Genomic DNA, 17,690 nt, shown 5'->3' on the forward strand with positions numbered 1-17,690 from the left:
GTGGGTCTCATATCAAAGAAAAAGGGTCGCGGTTTGGCTAGTGACACTGCCACTAGCCAGGTGGCTAGTGGTCGGTGTTCGTGGGACCCAACATGATGTATTTGTTTGATCCACACTGTCCATTCATTTTTAAATATCATTTTATGTCTTAATCCGAAAAATGAGGAAGATATAAATCTCATGTGGACCACACCATTGGAAAAAAGTAGCGATTGAATGTCCACAGTTTAAAATCTCCTAGCCGGAGGATACTGTTTATTTGATATCCAACCTGTTGATTGGGCCATACGTACCTAGATGAAAGAAAAAAATAAATATCAACTTGATCCAAAACTTTTGTAGCACCTAAGAAGTTTTTAATGGTGAGAGTTTAATCTACATTGTGCGGTTCACTTGAGATTTTGATCTACCTCATTTTGTGTTCATGCCATAAAATGATCTAGAAAATGGGTAGATGGCATGGATGAAACATATACATCATGGTGGTGGGGCCCACAGATTACCGATCTAGTGGTAAGGTCACTAGCCAATCCGTTTCCAAGAAAAAGTGGGTAGGGAAATGCCTAATTTGAAACGTTTCCATGTCTAATGTGATGTGTATTCGCCATCCATTCCTGTTAGGATAGACTGAAAAAACCAAAATATTGGCCTAATACAAAACGTAGGCGGACATTAAATTCTCATTGTTTCCTACCTTGCTACCCACTCAAGTTTTGAATCTCCTACACCGTCCAGCCATTTTATTATGTCATTTTAGGGCATGGGTCTAAAATTAAGCAGATACATATCTCCAGTGAATCATGCCAAAAAATAAAAGGGTGACTGGATGCCGACTATAAAATAACTTCCGAAGGCCCATCACAATGTTTTTTTTTCTTCCATAAATTGGTTGATACAGTCACACAGACCTGGATTAAATGAATATGAAAAGACCAGCTTGATCCAAAATTTTTGTGGGCCGCATAAAGGTTTTAATGGTGGGCATTCAATCACAATTGTTTCCTGTGATTTGGTCCACATGAGATTTGGATGGCTTCATTTTTAGGTCCATGCCTTAAAATGAGTTGAAAATACGAATGGATGGTGCAGATATACAACACAAATTGATGTGGGTCAGACCGAACTTAGTTTTACTCTGGTAGACTGGTCCTAACTGCTCCCTATGATTTCCCCCCTTGGGACCCTGGACCAAAAAATCAGGCTGGCCCACATGTCCAGTGGACCACGTGTATGATACAGATGAATAAGGAAATAAAAATAAAAATTTGAGTTCCACGGTTTGCATTAGCCAAGAGGGAATGATAGTGACATGGATGACCGGCCCATACCTTCCACATGTTTGCAGCTTGCATATTTTCTTAAATCAGTCTTCGTGCAAGTAGCATTAGCTTTGAATTTTCAAAAAAGAAAAGTGGGCCACACCAAGAAACAGTTGGTAGAGAGACATCCACCTTTGACTTTTACAGGGTTCACTACCATGATTGTATGAAATCCTCTCCATCCATCAGACATTACACCAAAATCCGTGATTCAGGTGGACCATAACAAGGTAAACAACTAGGAGGGCAAGGGTTTCCCTATATACTGTTTCTAATTGTGTGATACACTTGAATCGTGAATGAGGGTGAGGGTTGTCCTGACCCCTTTGCTACCAAGCATTACAATTGGTCCCACCATGAGGATCAACTAGTGTAAAGATCATCCTATCTACTCATTAAGTGACCCACACCACACCATGAAAACAAACATATAACAATTGATAAATAACAAGATAAAAGTGGCTACTTGTGATAATTGGATAGGGATGATTTTCATGACAAATGTTTCCCACTATGGGTTCAGTCTATTGAATGGCTTGGAGGTCAAGCTCACTATAGTTCAGTCTATTGAATCACTTGCAGGTCCCATTCACTAAATAAATTAGAAGTTACCGTTACTGTGGTCCAACTGGTTGGACTTACACCTTCAAAAATGAATTTGATCATGATAACATTGATTTTGATGGGGCCCATAGTAATGTATATGTGAGATCCACTCAAACCATTAGACGTGTAGTCTCACATTAATCAGAGAGCCAAAAAAACTAGGCTGACTTGTAATTAAGGTGGGGGCACACCAACAGAGAGTTGGGAGGAATGTCCACCCTTAAATTTTATAGAACTCACCATGATGATTATATAAAATCTACTCTAGCCATTAGATGCCAGACCAAAACTTAACCAAGACCCAAAATTCATGCAAATATATAATTTAGGTGGGCCACATCAAAAGAAACAGTTTGTAAGATGAAGGTTGCCATGTATGAAATAATTGTGGTCTACCTAAATAATGGATGGAGTTGATTTAAATTCTTGGACTTAAAATAGGACCATGCATCTGATGGTAGGGGTGGATTTAACATAAATACAGATTTAGAGCCCACCTACACGACACCTTTCTTGTATCACAGGATTGCCCTTCCAATAGTCATAGGTGGGCCAGGCTACATTAAGGACTAGGTTGTACACAGTCATGCCCAGCCCAATTGAAAAAGGGCCTGCATATTAAGTCTAAGCCCGACCCTCGGGCCTGATACCATAGTCCAAGTATGGCCGAAAGTGAGCCAGGCCTGAAAGCCTGACGGGCCAGCCCCATATTATATACCACACAAGCTTGAAAGAGAATTTTACAAGATACCTTATTACTACTGTATTTACGAGTACCTTTTTTAAAAAGTTTTTTAATAAGCTACCCTACCCCGTTAATTAATTTAAGTAATTATCATTGGAAGCTAGGGCCCATAGTCAAAATCCATCCCGACTACTTGGTGCATTACCCCATGTTAGGACCAAGACTCAAAACTCAGTTCCATCTATGATTCAAATAGACCACATGATTGGAAACATTGCCCATGTCCACTCTTCAAATCGTTACCCTTGGTGTGGCCCATTTGAATCACGTATAGATTTTTGGGCCCTAGGACTAAATTTTAGTGTAGAATCTAATGTTTGGACCAGGGTTTATATAATCATCATGGTGGGCCCTATAAAAATCAAGGGTGGATGTCTTGTTTTCTTCAGTGTGGCCCACCTGAATCACATGTAAAACTGATTTTTTTTTTTTTTTTTTTAAAATCCCTGGCCCTAACGTGAGATTATATGTCTAATGTAAGGTTCAACACAAGCCTGATCCATTTACTTAAACAACCATATTTCTAGTTTGAACCTGACCCACTACCCAATTAGTTTAGTTGAAACCTGCCTCAAAATTAGGTTGAGTCAGTTAAACTGTGGGCTGACCCAACCCACACTTTAGGCCAACCCATTTTAAATTAGGGCTAGGCCAGTGAGTGGGTCTATATTAAGCTCAAGTCCAACCCATTTAGGTCAAGTCTCAAACCCATAGGCCAATCTTGCCCAATTCAAGGTAGAATTCCTGTAAGGTAAATAGGTAGCAGGAAAAGTTCAAAAGTGGGATGATGTTCTCTTACCATGACCATCGAGTGATGAAAAGAGCTATTGAGAAGAATTGTTACATGTTGATTTAATGCAACTCCTTGGACCTGTAATAAGATCAAGAGAATTACAAAGATGTAAAATCAATTATTAAATTCTTTCTATAAATTTATGCTTCATTAGAATAAATTAGTATGACTAAAGTTCATAGGTATAATGCTCTAAACAAAATAGTGATGAGAGAGACCTTAGTGAGATTCAAGCTAGCCACACATATTGGCTAATTTCAGTGCTTCATTTAAAACTGGTTTTGCATGTCTTCGGAAATAGGACTTTGATTCAGGCATTTGCCAGAAACCTCATAATCAATACCCCACAAGTATGTCATCCTCTTCCGCTCTAGTAATAGGTGCAGCTTGTTTCCTCTTGAATTGAGGTGATTCTTTTGGGGAGCAGGTGGGCTTGCTATCCTTATTGTATTCATTGCCAACAACAGAAATCTTACCTGCATTAAAGAAGTAAGGACATTTTATATAGGAACTCACTTTTCGTACAAGTGGCAAATGTAAATGAGATCTGTACCAACCATCATGTAAGTCGTACCATGGATGGGCCATATCCCAAAATTCACACCCCACTGGACAATCCTACCAATTGGATTGGGATCATTCGACCTACCTATTTTTTTTTTTTTTAAAGTTTTTTTAATTTTATATGAAAATGGTTAATTACATCCATAGAGAGGCAGTGAGGCCCTCCTAATGAGCAGTATTTCACAAACATGAGACATGTTCACATGAGTAAGGAGTTAGAGTAAGGGGCTGCAAGTAAGAAAGCAATACTGTTTCTACAGGAAATGGAAGAGCGAGAGCGGGTGTGGGATGCCCCGTGGGAGACGGTTCTGCCCCGGAAATGTCACCTTCGAAACTAGAGAAATGGATGTGAATTTTGGGGGCTACCACAGAAGGCAGTCTATTGTTTCTGCAGGAAATGGAAGAGCGAGAGCGGGTGCGGGATGCCCCGTGGGAGACGGTTCTGCCCAGGAAATCTCGATCGTCTCCATCTTCTTTCTCCATCTTTGCTGCGAATCTTACCTATGATACTTCGGATGAAGACCTTCATCGCATCTTCAGCCGATTTGGGAAACTGCAGGAGGTTTTCATTCCATGGAATCGACAACAAAATCGTCCCCGGGGTTTCGCTTTCATCCGATTCTGTTATGAGCAGGATGCTTACAACGCGATTCAATGTCTGAACGGACGGAGAATCGATGGCAGGGTTGCTCACATCGATTGGGCGAATGGGCATTCTCGCCCTAGGGCATCATTGTCGTTCCCTCTTCGACCCCTTCGACCCCAAACCCTGGCGGAGGGCCCACCTCCAGATCGTTCTTTTGCGGCAACAGTCAGAGTGCCTAAAAAGGGAGCTTCCAATCAGATGACGGAGAGATCAGGGATTACAACCATTGCTGATTCGCGAGCAGTGGAGCACCGGATGCAGGCGTTAAATCTTGCTCTGGTGGGGACTGCGTCGGATCCAGATGTCCGAATTGATAGACTGATAGGAGCTATGAAGGAGTCGAGTCTAAAAGAGAAGGATGTGGAGGTAGTTAGGATTTCAGGCCAGAAATTCCTTCTGACATTTAAATCCAAGGAAGAGCTTGAAGCGGTCTGGAGAAACTCTGTTTTGATCAAGGAAATGGGGCTACAGACGGTTGAACGGTGGACTCCTGCAGAGGTAATCGGTGGTGATGGCGTTTGGATTCGACTATTTGGCATCCTAGCCCATGCTTGGATTGAGTCCGTCATTCTGGATCTGGCAAGTTTCTTCGGCAAGATCATTCAAATAGATTCAAACTCCAGATTCGGCTATTTCCAGGCATTTGCTCGTATTAAGGTGATTCCTCATCCAGGTGTAAATTTTAACATTGTCTTGGAGTTGCTGGTTTTGGGGAAGGCCTATCCCATTATGGTGCAGATGGAACCATTGTTTAACTCTCTGTCCATCAAGCTCACTACCAACGAAAGCACCAAGGAGTGGGTGCTCAGAAGATTTCATGGTCAGTTGAGGCCCCCAGCACCTGTTTGTGAAAAGGTCTCAACAGTGGTTGAAACTCCTCAGCTTGATATCTCTGGAAATCAATCAGATGATCGTAAAAATGCCAATCAGGGGGACAATGCTGCTACGAATTTGGGCGCAAATCCAATTGCTTCCATGGGAGAAGATCTTAGCTCCTCTGAAGCAGTCTGCGCAATAGCAATCCAAGGTGAAACGGTTGTAGATGGTGAACCAGGTTATCCACTTGTTTGCCGACCAACTACTGAGGTTGGAACAGATAGCAGAGGGCACCACGGTCAGTCTCAGTTAGGTGGCACCGACTGTGCGACTTCTAGGCAGGTGTTGCTGCCCAGACAGCCAGCTTCACTCTTTGACTCTAGAGAAATGCTTGCTGTTTGCGTTGGAAACCAGTCAGTGGAGTATCAGAAGGATGGAACCCAGGATGAGCTGGAAAACAATCAAGTAGAGCAGGGTAAAAGCCAGTTACTAGTTCAGCAAGGTGAGGTGGATTTAGTGGGTGGACTGCAGCCATATTCTCAACCCCAACAAAACACTAATCAGACGGTTGGTCACCTGGAGATGTTCCACCCTTTCGCTCTACCCACAGTGAGACCCCAGAATAGGGAGGTGGGATCGGAAACTGAGGCTATAATTCCAATGAATATAGGATCACCACTGCAATACCAGGAGCAACATTTCAGGGGGAGGTCTGCTGGTGGTGAGGGGACCCACCATCTAGATCTCAGTCATGGCCTGCCAAGCCATAGGATTGAGGAGTTTGGAATAGGAGATATCAATGAAGAGGCTGATGTGGTAGTTGAAAGAAGAACTGAGCTGGGAGTGAATGTGAATGCTGGGAAGGTTGTGGAATCTGGGATAGTTGGAAATCACCTTCATAACCAGGTTCAGGGTCTTTCACAGAGGTGTGCTGGTGAAAAGGAGAACCACCCACCAGGCCTCAGATATGGTTTGGCGAGAATCAGGGTCGAGGAAACTGTGACTGGGGCTAACAGTGCAAAGGTAGACGTAGTAGAATGCAGATCTGAACCCAGATGGTGTTCAAATTCAGCCCCGAAGGAAGTCTATCGAAGGCGAAATAAGGTGAAGGACTGACCTGCTCTGGAGGTTGATCTATCTCCATATTTTTTGCCAGTCACCAATGCAATCAGTTGCACAAACAGATATCAAGTAGATGAATATAGAAGCCCGGATACCAACCTGTATGAGGAGCCAGAACAAGGGCAGGATACTGACCTAGGGGAAGTCGAGGAGTGGGATATTCAGAATTGGTACTTTGCTGAACGGGGGATGCAGGAAGGACAGGCAGAGTTCGAAGTCAATAAATCCCTGAAGAAGATAAGACGACACAGAATTTTATATGCTAAAGGGAACTGGGAATCAAGGCTTCGCCGGTTGAAGAGAAGGGCCGTTAATACAGGTTGTGTGACTGATGGATAAGATCATTGTGTGGAATGTGCGTGGAATTGGCAACAATCAAACATTGCGGATTGCAAAAAGGTTTCTCAAAACCCATGACCCCTGGATAGTGGCGATGTTAGAACTGATGCTTGGTGATGAGAAGCGGGTGCGTACTGGCCTAGCACTGGGTTTTCACTCTTCATTTTCCAACTGTGATGAGGATGGCAAGATTTGGCTGTTCTACAAGTCTATTCTCTCCTGCTCGATAGTCGGCAAATCGGATCAATGCTTGACGATAGTGGCTTCTGTTCAGAATAGTGACTCCCATCTATTTCTAACTTTTTTTTTATGCCAGGTCTGCTCGGGTTTTGAGGAGATCTCTCTGGACAGATCTGGCTCTTCTCTCCTCCTCGGTACAGGGCCCTTGGGCAGTATGTGGTGACTTTAATGCAGTAGTGGCCGACTTAGAAAGAAGAAGCCGAAGGGTTGTGGACAGAGCCTCTTCTATTGAATTTGCTGATGCGATCAATTCCGCGGGCTTGTTAGACACGGGTTTTTCTGGGAGTCAGTTCACCTGGAGTAATAACCAATCCGGGAATGCTCGCGTTTGGGCAAGGTTAGACCGGGTTCTCATTAACGCAAGCTGGTCCATGTCATTCCCTCATTTCAAAGTTTCCCATTTGCCTCGTATTCATTCTGACCATGCTCCGCTGCTCCTCTCCTTGCCTCGTCTGTTGTCTGGGGGGCCTAAACCGTTCCGTTTTCAACGTATGTGGACCCAGCATGAGGAGTTTCTCAATGTGGTCAAGTTAGCTTGGAACAAGGTGAAGTCCTCTCATCCAGTCTATAATGTGCTCTCCAAACTTAAGCAAGTGAAACAGGATCTAAAAATTTGGAACAAAGAGGTGTTTGGAAATATTTTCGAGCAGATAACGCTAATGGAGCATCGCGCCGTCGAGTAGGAGGCCCAAATCCAAGCCTCTTGAGGTTCGCTACACCAATCAGTCAGCTTGCAGCATCAAATTAATTCCAATGTAGCCAGGTTAGCCTCCTTAGAACTTATGCAGGAAATCTTCTGGAAGCAGAAATCAAGGGTGGACTGGCTGTTGGAGGGGGACAGAAATACGCGGTTTTTTCATGCAATGGCTAAGGAAAAACAGAGGAGAGTAAATGTCAATCGGGTAGAACTGGACGCTGGACATATTGCGGAAGGTCAGGCAGATTTAAAAGCAGCAGCGGTCGCCCATTTCCAGCAGATATTTTGTACAGATTCTTGTCAGATAGATCAAGAACTTCTTTGGTGTATTCCGCAGACGGTCTTGCAGGCTCACAACGACATGTTGTTGAAGATCCCGTCGTTGTTGGAAGTTCACTCGGCGGTTCTTTCCATCCCAAAAGATAGCGCGGCTGGGCCTGATGGTTTCTCAGCCAGCTTTTACGCATCTAGCTGGGAGGTGGTGGGTCAGGATATTCATAAGGCAATCTCTTATATCTTTCAAGGAGGTAATATTCCCAGGTCAGTATCGGCTATGATTATTTGCTTAATCCCGAAATCTCCTTCACCTAAGCGGTTCTCTGATTATCGTCCTATTAGTCTATGTAACTGCCTTTATTAAATTTTCTCTAAGATTGTTGCTTCTAGGCTTAGCTAACTCCTACCATTGATGATATCGCCAGAACAGGGGGCGTTTGTTCAAGGCCGCTCTATAGCCGAAAATGTTGCCTTAGCTCAAGAGTTGTTCAGGGAACTGAACAGGCCGGTTCGGGGGGGGGGGGACATTATCTTGAAGCTTGACATTGACAAAGCATATGACAGGGTTAATTGGGATTTTCTGAAGCAGGTTTTGAAGCAGTTTGGTTTTAGCATGCCTTGGATTGAGATGGTAGAAAAGTGTTGGGCGATTAGTTGGTTTTCGGTTCTTTTAAATGGTGAGATAGAGGGCTTCTTTAAATCCTCTAGGGGTCTCAGGCAAGGGGATCCCATCTCTCCAAGCTTGTTTATTCTTTCAGCTGAGGTCCTGAGCAGAGGGCTCAAAAGCTTGTTATATCTTCGGGGTAGCCGGCCATATGCTTTGTGTAGAGAATGCCCTCCAATCACACACCTGTTATATGCTGACGATACCTTAATTTTCACTAATGGGAGCAAATCCTTGCTGCTAGTGATCAAGAAATTCCTGGATTCCTTCCAAGCATCCTCTGGCCAAAGCATAAATCTGAGGAAATGTTCCTTTTATTGCGCATCAAAATTGTCAAGTGCTCGAGTTAGCATGATTGAGTCTATCCTCGGCTTTGGAAAATCGTTAGCTTCTTTCTCTTATTTGGGTGTTCCTATGGCGGATGGTAGGCTCCAAGCTTCAGCTTTCAATCCGATAGTAGACAGAATTGTGGGGCGCATTAATGGGTGGAAGGCCCGCATTTTATCCCAGGCTAGAAGAGCGGTTATGGTGAAGAATGTCTTAGCTAGTATTCCGATTCACTCAATGGCGGCTGTACATATTCCTTCTCAGGTGCTAAAATCAATTGAGAGACATATGGCGAATTTTTTCTGGGGCTAGTCAGAAGGGAAACAAAAGTGTCATTGGAGGAATTGGAATTTGCTAGCCACGCCAAAGGATGAGGGAGGCATTGGCTTTAGGAAACTTGCGGACATTATGAAAGCTTTTCTTATTAAAATGGCCTGGTCGATTAAATTTGGTTAGAAGGACAATGTGTGGAATTCATTCATGATAGCTAAGTATCACCACGACTTGTCTTCAAGGATTTTGGCTCGTTCAAGGCGGTTATCATCCCCCCTGTGGAAGAGAATCAAGGAATTCATCCTTATGGTGGAATCCCGGGTTCAATGGCAAATAGGTTGGCCTCTGCAATTTTTGGAAATCGAATTGGATTGGGCTAGGGCCGCTCGAGCAGCTGGTTGAAGTCGAGGTGCTAGTTGGATTGCTCGATGACCAGGTGCGTCAGGTGATAGGTCCTTGTGGTCCTCTTCCTCCCTCTGCGGCTTTCCTTCTTCTCCCTCAGAGAGTCATTGACCACATCTTTCAAGCAGGGTATTGCACCACAGAAGGTGTTGACGTGCCATTTTGGCTGCTCACGTTTTCAGGGGTTTTTTCAGTTAAATCGGCGTGGTCTTTGACCAGAGCTCCTAGGCCGGGTCGGAGCTGGTCAAGATGGGTTTGGCATGCCAAACTGCCACCCAAAATCTCCCTTCTTCTCTGGAAGGTGCTGCAAAATGCGGTCCCGGTGGATAGTACGGTCCAATCTCGAGGTGTCCATTTAGCTTCCAGATGTGTCTGTTGTTCTTTTCCTGGATCCCAACCTCATGACATTGAGACTCTGTTACATCTCTTCGTCAACAGCAGTATTGCTCAGGTGGTATGGCAAGCTGTGGGTGGATGGTTTGGAATTAGTGTCATGGCTGCTTCCTTGGTTGAAGCAAGGCTTTCTCAGTGGTGGGCGGCGGTCCGTTCTAGGCAGGATAAATCGGTGAACCAAATGATTATTCCTTGTATTGTTATATGGGAGATATGGAAAGCTCGTAATGCGGCAGTTTTTGATGATGTACCGGTAACTTGTGATCGTGTTCTCTCGAAAATCAGATGGTGGGACACTCTTCTTTGCAATTCATCTGACTAGGGCTACAAGTTGGGGTCAGGTCGGTCAGATTCTACAACGGCAGGTGCTGTCTTGTCTAGTGCCATTAGAAAGCGTGGTCGTGCAAGTTTGATTAGATGGGAGAGGCCATCGACTGGATGGGTCAAAATTAATGTTGATGGGTCAGCTAGAGGCAATTCGGGCAGATTGGGAGGGGGTGGTATTTGCAGAGGAGAGATGGGCAATTTTCTCTTTGCTTTTTCAGGTGGCTATGGAGTTGGCACTAATACCATTGCAGAATTGAGAGTAGTGCATGATGGTCTTGCTTTGGGTATTCAAAGGGGTTATAGCCAAATCATCTTAGAATCGGACTCTAATCTGGTAGTCGAGTTGCTCAATGGAGTGGCAACGCCGGGGTGGAAATGGAGGAGGTGGTTGCATAGGATTTATCAATTGCAGGGTAATGGCCGAATCAGGTTTGTGCATGTTCTAAGGGAAGGAAACTCGCCGGCGGATTTTTTGGCTCGACTAGGGAGCGCTTCTCAATCTGGTGCGTGGTTCGATCGGCCTTCAAAGCTGCCTCATCAGGTGAGAGGTTCCATTTTTCTTGATAAAGTTGGTTTGGGAAATCTTCGGTTGAGGTAACCCCCTGGCTCTGGATATAGCCCCTTGTTGATAGTTCTTTTGTTTTCTGTTTTATGATAGGCCTTCGTCGGGGTATCTTTTTGTCTGCCTGGCTTAGGCCCGAATGAGCTGTATATGTTCCCATTGAATACATGAATGAATCCTCTTTTTGTTTTAAAAAATTTAAAAAAAAAAAAAAAAAAGTAAGAAAGCAATACTTCCAATTGAAATGCCTAGCAAAATTACAAATTTTCATCAAGTCTTGAAATACAGCGAATGCTATCTCATATGGATACTGGGTATTCATAGTTTCATGGCTGATAAGGCTATTCTCATGACATCAAAAATCTTGATAAAGTGCTGCAATGTATACAGACTACAGAACTATAGAGATGACGGGTGATATTGGTGATATAATATATACATAACTAAAGAGAAGAAGGGATATATTGGTGATATAATACATATACCGTCTACATCTCTATCCCTTTTCTTTTCCTTCAAAAACTTCCCAGGTGATTCAAGGCAAAGATACAACATAATTTTGGATATTAGATCAAGCACAGAACCATCCACGATTATAGTAACCATTTCTTGTGTGACAGATCTGAAACAAAATTAGACATGTCCCTCCAAAGATGCACAAGAGCATCATATGTGAGATAAGGACACAAACTTCCAAAAATGGGCAGTCTTGCATTACTCTTATGCAATGTGGTGGGCAGATCATTGAAAAACCTGTCCTCCTCAAACGCATTAAAAAACAACAATTGGAGTAGATATTTACTATTACAACAACATTGAAGAAATGCACAAAAACAATACGACTTTTTCAGATATATTTTTTTAAAAAATAAAAAACGATGGAACAGTAGTTCAGCAACATGAATTATAAAGGTGAGGGGTTGGAAAATATTTTAGTATCCAACTATGTTTTTTGAACAATAGTACAACCTCTTAATAGTTACAGCATCTTATTGATCACTACCAAAAAAGGAGAAAAGGCTACAGACTAAATTCGTAGCTATAGGTTCATAGCTACGTTTTTTTTTTAATCAAATGAAATTGGATTTCAATTAATCAATAAACGAAACAGTACCAGAATCGAACTAACAGAGACTGAATGGGACATATCTATAACAATGATCTTGCCAAAATAAGGGGAAACAAGATGAGAAATTGAAGGTATTGGCATTGGACATGGTGACACATGTTTTGACTTTGACAAACCAGCATCAGTATCGGTGATGCCAATCTTCATTCTCCTCCAGATTTCAGAGATGCACAGAAGTATATTTCAGAATGAGAGGACTCAAAAATAAGAGAGATGAATACAAATCTAATTCAAGCAGCAATTAATCCTGATTTATTCAAATATAATCCCTATCAAGATAGTGAAATCAACGCAATTAAAATATAGACTAAACAAATCTACGCGACAGAAAAGAACCTTACAAAGAAGAGAAACAAAAAGCGACCTCAGAAGAAATTCTCATAATTTGCTTATTCTCACATTCTGGGTTTTGAAGAAAAGAGAATGAAGAGAAAACAAGAGAATTATGGAAGATCCTATATAAATCAGATTAAACAAACTATGAATTTTAATATAAAATAATAAAGAAGCCAAAGCAAAGGGATGGTCGATCAACTACACAACAAGAGAATCACGTTTGTCTCACTGGATACTCCCTTCATTTCCCTTGATCTTAAAAACAAGGTTTGAAGGCTGATATTTACAAAATTAATATGATGCATGTAAAGTCATGATTCGATACTTAAAATAACTCTAGATCGATCCTTCATGGGATCAGCGGGATCGTTTGATTGCAAAAATATGAATGACTTCTTAAATGCCTCCCTATGGAATTTTGCTAGTGATCTACAATACAAGCTTGTTCCATAGGGGAGCAAGATGCAAAGAGTTTTGAAAAGATGGATGGATGGATGAATCCAGCAAAAGGAAAAGAAATGGGATGAACTAGAAAAGAAAGATATGAGATCAAAACTAATACTAAGATTAAGCTAACTAAGAAAAGAAACAAAGGGTAAGATCTCACCGATTTGGACCATCCCAAGTAGCCTTTAGAGCATCGTCTTCTCCATCGCTCCTCAGAGAAATAAGAAGAAGCTTTTGGGCATTCTCTGGGGGGTTTAGGTGTTTTTAGAGTGTAGAGAGAGATTTTCATGGAAAGGGTGCAGAGGAATTGCAATTGGCAGTTGGTTATTATTACAGACCACAATGCCCCCACCTCCACTTCTGGCCATTCGCTCTCTGTCATTGAACTTTTCTGATTCTGTTAAACTGTACATTCAAACACGTCTTAATCTTCTGGCTAGTTTTCCATTCTAATGGTTACAATATATTTGAAACTGATCATCTAAACAGAACGGCAAAGCAGGGGGCTGGAACAGCTTTGCTAGATACGCTATAATTTTACAATCTCCGAGAGAAGCATGTGGTGGATCTTCAGGAAGATAGCCAACTGAATACGAGTGATTTGTATTATATGTGACCTCACACAATCTTAGGAATCCGGACTTACCACTTTATCCAATTTCTCGGCAAGATGTGTCTGCTGCTGTTCAAAGATGTCCTCCTACGCATGCTTATAAAGCTCCACATCAAGGCTGTTTAACAAAAATATCTGCTGGACAACTGTTTCAGGAACCTGAAGGCGTGCCTATTTTCCATTAGTCAATAATGATACAAAAGAGAAAATAGCTGGTACAGTGCTGACCTTTTGAGTTAAACATGGTCTCACACAAAAAAAGAAGAAGAAGAAGAAGAAGACGAAAGAAAGAAAGAAGAAGAAAAGAATAGGGACTGTCACACTCTGAGAATCAGATTGGTCGACAAATTCTAACCACTGATTGTGGAGACTTGTTGAAATAGTATAGTTAGATCTTTTCATTTTTAACCTCCAATAAATGTCCATCAATCATATAGTCAGCTAATCAAATAAGTGTAAATTTTTTTTTTTAGTCATAGGTTGTACAGGTTTGAAGGTAAAAGCAGAAGTCCTTTTGATTGATCATCATAAAAATCTCTTACAGATTACACAATTTATTTTTGCACTCAAAATCGTAGCAGCCAACCTTGTCCATGTTAGGAAGTTAAATTTAGCCAAGTGAACTTCAAAACAAGTGACCAGCTTCCATAAGAAGAATCAATTTACTCTAGGCGCTTTCAAAGTTAAAACAACTTCACACATCCTTGACCAGATTTAGATTGTGACAGGAAGCTTTTAAAAATACAAAGAAATGCCAGTTCTCTAAACAAGTTCTGGGCTGAAAATTACCATGAGTGCAAGCAAAATTCTATAATCCATTGTCAGCTCAAACAGAAGTAGCACTGATGTCAAGGGAACTGAACAAACTGAAGCTAGCGTAGCAGCTATCCCGACCTGCATGGAGAGGTCAGGAAATATAAATCTATATGCACGTGCTCATACCAATAAACAACAAATTGCATGGATGAATGTCCGTTTAGAGTCAACCAAACAAGAACTAGAAAATATTACCAGAGCGTAGGCCCGTGGCTGGGCAATAACAACATTTCCTGGGATGGCTGAATTGATGATTTCTGCAGCCGAACCCCCAAACACGGCACCAAGAGCAGCACCGATCATCAAGCTTGGGGCATAAAGAGCACCCACATGCCCAGATCCCCTGCAAAGAGCAGTTGCCACAACTTTGGCCCTCACCAATTGAGTCAACAACCAAATTCCAGGTGCTGAAGCACTCTTCCCCATGCGTAGGATTTCATCCACATTTGTAAAGCCCCAGTACAGTATCCCTAGGTACCTCAGAGCTATTATACCAGCTCCTAGACCACCTAAAGCTTGCAAGCTGACCATTGAATGATTAGAACTGCTCGATGTGGTAATCTTTGTGCAACATTCATCCATGGTTCAAGCAACCGGACTTATTTATTGTATTGGTATATAAGTGAGAAATGGACCAGCCTGCATGGAATGCTGGTATAATGAAAACAACGGTAATTCGGGCCAAGCAGTGTACTCCTTAAAATTCAAATGTAGATGTATGGTTCTTGAGTGATTATGACCAGACCATGCAAAGACAAAACAAATTGTGTATTTTATAGGAACTAGATCTGTTGAGAGAAACCGGGTGTGATTCTGAAAACTGTATCTGTTCAGCTTAAAAACAGAATATCAAAATAGAATTTTAGAGACGATTACGGGAACTACAGTGCCATAAGTGTGATCCTAAAAACTGTAACTTTTTGGCTGAAAAACAGAAGATCAAAATAGAATTTGATATGCATAGTTACAGGAACTAACAATGCCATGATCATCATACGCAAGATAAGATGTCTACAGTTATTTGGAAACATCTATAAGCTAAATACTAAAAGCAAGACTGCAACAAGGGCCTGATTAATACAAATATGATGACAACTAACTAATGTAATAGCACGAGTGCATGCCATGTTCAGCTCATGCATCATTCTAATCCCAATTATGCCTGGGTTCAGGTCCTACATGAAAGAGGCCCAAACCCAGAACAATGAGAACCTCAGTAGGCCTGGGGTAATGGTACTCTAGGATTCATCCTATTGATACCCTATTTAGGGTAATTTCTTTTAAAAGAAATAAGTTATTAAAAGAAGAGCACCTGCAAGTAAACAAATATACATAGCCATATAGTACAGCAGCTTCATAAGCACAATATTGCTTGAAATTAACAAGATAAAACAATAAACCATCAATTAGCATTAAGTATCTCTACAAAGTTAGTCAATATGTTTTTATCCCATAAAGTAGGAGGAAGCCAATGACATTTTAAAAGAGTGAAAAGCAGTGGCAACACGTGAGGGGCAGGATGAAAAACATTTATAAAGATTGAAAGGTATTTGTAGTGTTGAATGGGCTGAATCATATAAGAAGTTCAAATCCGCTGGAATGGCCCAAGCACGTCAAAGGTTTTGATCCATTGAAATGGCCCAAGCATGTGAAATGATTGGATCACTAGAAACGGGCCAAATCATATGAACAATTGGATCATTTATAAAGCTTAAGAGGGTACTAAAAAATTTAGGGCATGGATCAACTTAGCATATCTATTGCCATGGATCATAAAAAACAACTTCAATCATATGATGAGTTTGGATCATGAACAGCAACTTCAATCGTATGATGAGTTTGTATCACCGAATGATCCGAATAATATGAACAATTTGAATCCATTGAATGGCCCAAGCATGTCAATGTTTTTTATCCATCGAAATGGCCCATGTTAAAAGTTTAGATCAATAGAAATGTGTCAAATCATATAAATTTGCATCATTGTAAAAAGAAACCTGATTGTTTGAATTGTGGATAGAACGGAAGAGGGTCCTATTGAAATTAACGATGTGGATCACTAAGAACCAACCTCAAATATTATGAATAGATGGATCAACTCAACATATCCATTGGGATGGGTCATGGAAAGAGGCTTCAATCATATGGTGAGTTTAGATCACTAACAGCAGCACGAATCATATGATGTATTTGGATCGCTAAATGTTTTGAATCGTTTAAGAAGTTCAAATCCGCTGAAATGGCCAAAGCACATCAAAGGTTTTGATCCATTGAAATGCCCAAGCATGTCAAAAGTTTGGATCACTAGAAATGAGCCAAATCATATGAACTGTTTGAATCATTTGTAAAGCTAAAGATGGTCCTATGAAATTTAGGGCATGGATCAACTTAGCATATCCATTACCATGGATCATGAATATCAACTTCAATCATATGATGAGTTTGGATCATGAAAAGCAGCTTCAATCGTATGATGAGTTTGGATCGCCAAATGAGCTGAATCATATGAACAATTTCGATCTAGTAGATGGCCAAAGCATGTTAATGTTTTTTATCCATCGAAATGGCCCATATCAAAGGTTTGGATCACTAGAAATGGGCCAAATCATATGAATTTGGATCCTTGTAAAAAGAAACCCGACTGTTTGAATTGTGTATAGAATTGAAGATGGTCCTACAAAATTAACGATGTGGATCACTGAGAACCAATTTCAGAATAGATGGATCAACTTAACATATCCATTGGGATGGGTCATGGAAAGAGGCTACAATCATATGATGAGTTTACATCACTAACAGAGGCACAATAAGATACACGTCTGATCTTTTTCATCGATCGTTACCTCCACATCAAACAATTTGCAGATCTTCTTGTTAAAATTGCTAATGTAGGCTTCAACATCTCCTCCTTCTACCATTTTGAAGTTGAACAGTTGCAGCTTCAAGTGTAGGTGATTTCAAGGAACTTCTTAGCATAGATGTCCTCTAACTTCGACTACAAACTTGCTATAGTTTTCTCCCTCAAGACATTATAGAGAACCTCATCCGTTAAGTACAATTGGATTGAGAATTTTGCTTTCTTATCAAGTTTCTTCCATTCATCATCATCCATAGATTCGGATCGCTTCTCAAGGACCTCATCCAATCCTTGTTGAATCAACAGGCTAGTCATCTTGACCTTCCATAATTTAAAAATATTTTTCCCGGAGCATTTCTCAACATTAAAATTAGGATTGAT

The 17,690-nt window shown here is 41.4% G+C and overlaps 3 protein-coding genes across 3 annotated transcripts; 2 read left to right on the forward strand and 1 right to left on the reverse strand.

Annotated features, from left to right (window-relative positions):
- The first annotated feature begins 7,044 nt into the window (after positions 1–7,044).
- On the forward strand, positions 7,045–7,873 carry LOC131238936 (uncharacterized). Its single transcript, XM_058236514.1, has 2 exons — positions 7,045–7,157; positions 7,267–7,873. Exons 1-2 carry the CDS (start codon positions 7,045–7,047, stop codon positions 7,871–7,873), a joined length of 720 nt encoding a protein of 239 aa, XP_058092497.1.
- A 99-nt stretch (positions 7,874–7,972) lies between these two features.
- Positions 7,973–12,432, forward strand: LOC131238937 (uncharacterized). The gene is made up of 5 exons (XM_058236515.1): positions 7,973–8,414; positions 8,589–9,418; positions 9,765–10,475; positions 10,545–11,143; positions 12,360–12,432. Exons 1-5 carry the CDS (start codon positions 7,973–7,975, stop codon positions 12,430–12,432), a joined length of 2,655 nt encoding a protein of 884 aa, XP_058092498.1.
- Positions 12,433–13,355: 923 nt separating this feature from the next.
- On the reverse strand, positions 13,356–15,785 carry LOC131238568 (chloride channel protein CLC-f-like). Its single transcript, XM_058236241.1, has 3 exons — positions 14,648–15,785; positions 14,426–14,530; positions 13,356–13,807 (listed from the first exon to the last, which is right to left on the reverse strand). The coding sequence occupies exons 1-3, from the start codon at positions 15,032–15,034 to the stop codon at positions 13,724–13,726; spliced, it is 576 nt and encodes a 191-aa protein (XP_058092224.1). The 5' UTR covers positions 15,035–15,785; the 3' UTR covers positions 13,356–13,723.
- Positions 15,786–17,690: the final 1,905 nt, after the last annotated feature.

This window comes from Magnolia sinica, chromosome 3 (assembly GCF_029962835.1).
Source record: "Magnolia sinica isolate HGM2019 chromosome 3, MsV1, whole genome shotgun sequence".
NCBI lineage: Eukaryota > Viridiplantae > Streptophyta > Magnoliopsida > Magnoliales > Magnoliaceae > Magnolia > Magnolia sinica.

Excerpts from the sequence above, each read along its gene's own strand:
- LOC131238568 (XM_058236241.1), bottom strand. The coding sequence starts at position 15,034 with ATGGATGAATGTTGCACAAAGATTACCACATCGAGCAGTTCTAATCAT. Across the intron at positions 14,531-14,647 it reads AGCCACGGGCCTACGCTCTG|GTCGGGATAGCTGCTACGCT; the intron begins GTAATATTTTCT and ends CTCTCCATGCAG. Across the intron at positions 13,808-14,425 it reads GAATTTTGCTTGCACTCATG|GCACGCCTTCAGGTTCCTGA; the intron begins GTAATTTTCAGC and ends AATGGAAAATAG.
- LOC131238936 (XM_058236514.1), top strand. The coding sequence starts at position 7,045 with ATGTTAGAACTGATGCTTGGTGATGAGAAGCGGGTGCGTACTGGCCTA. Across the intron at positions 7,158-7,266 it reads AAGATTTGGCTGTTCTACAA|GTCTGCTCGGGTTTTGAGGA; the intron begins GTCTATTCTCTC and ends TTTTTATGCCAG.
- LOC131238937 (XM_058236515.1), top strand. The coding sequence starts at position 7,973 with ATGCAGGAAATCTTCTGGAAGCAGAAATCAAGGGTGGACTGGCTGTTG. Across the intron at positions 9,419-9,764 it reads CTGTACATATTCCTTCTCAG|GTTGGCCTCTGCAATTTTTG; the intron begins GTGCTAAAATCA and ends AATGGCAAATAG. Across the intron at positions 10,476-10,544 it reads CAGTTTTTGATGATGTACCG|GGCTACAAGTTGGGGTCAGG; the intron begins GTAACTTGTGAT and ends TCATCTGACTAG.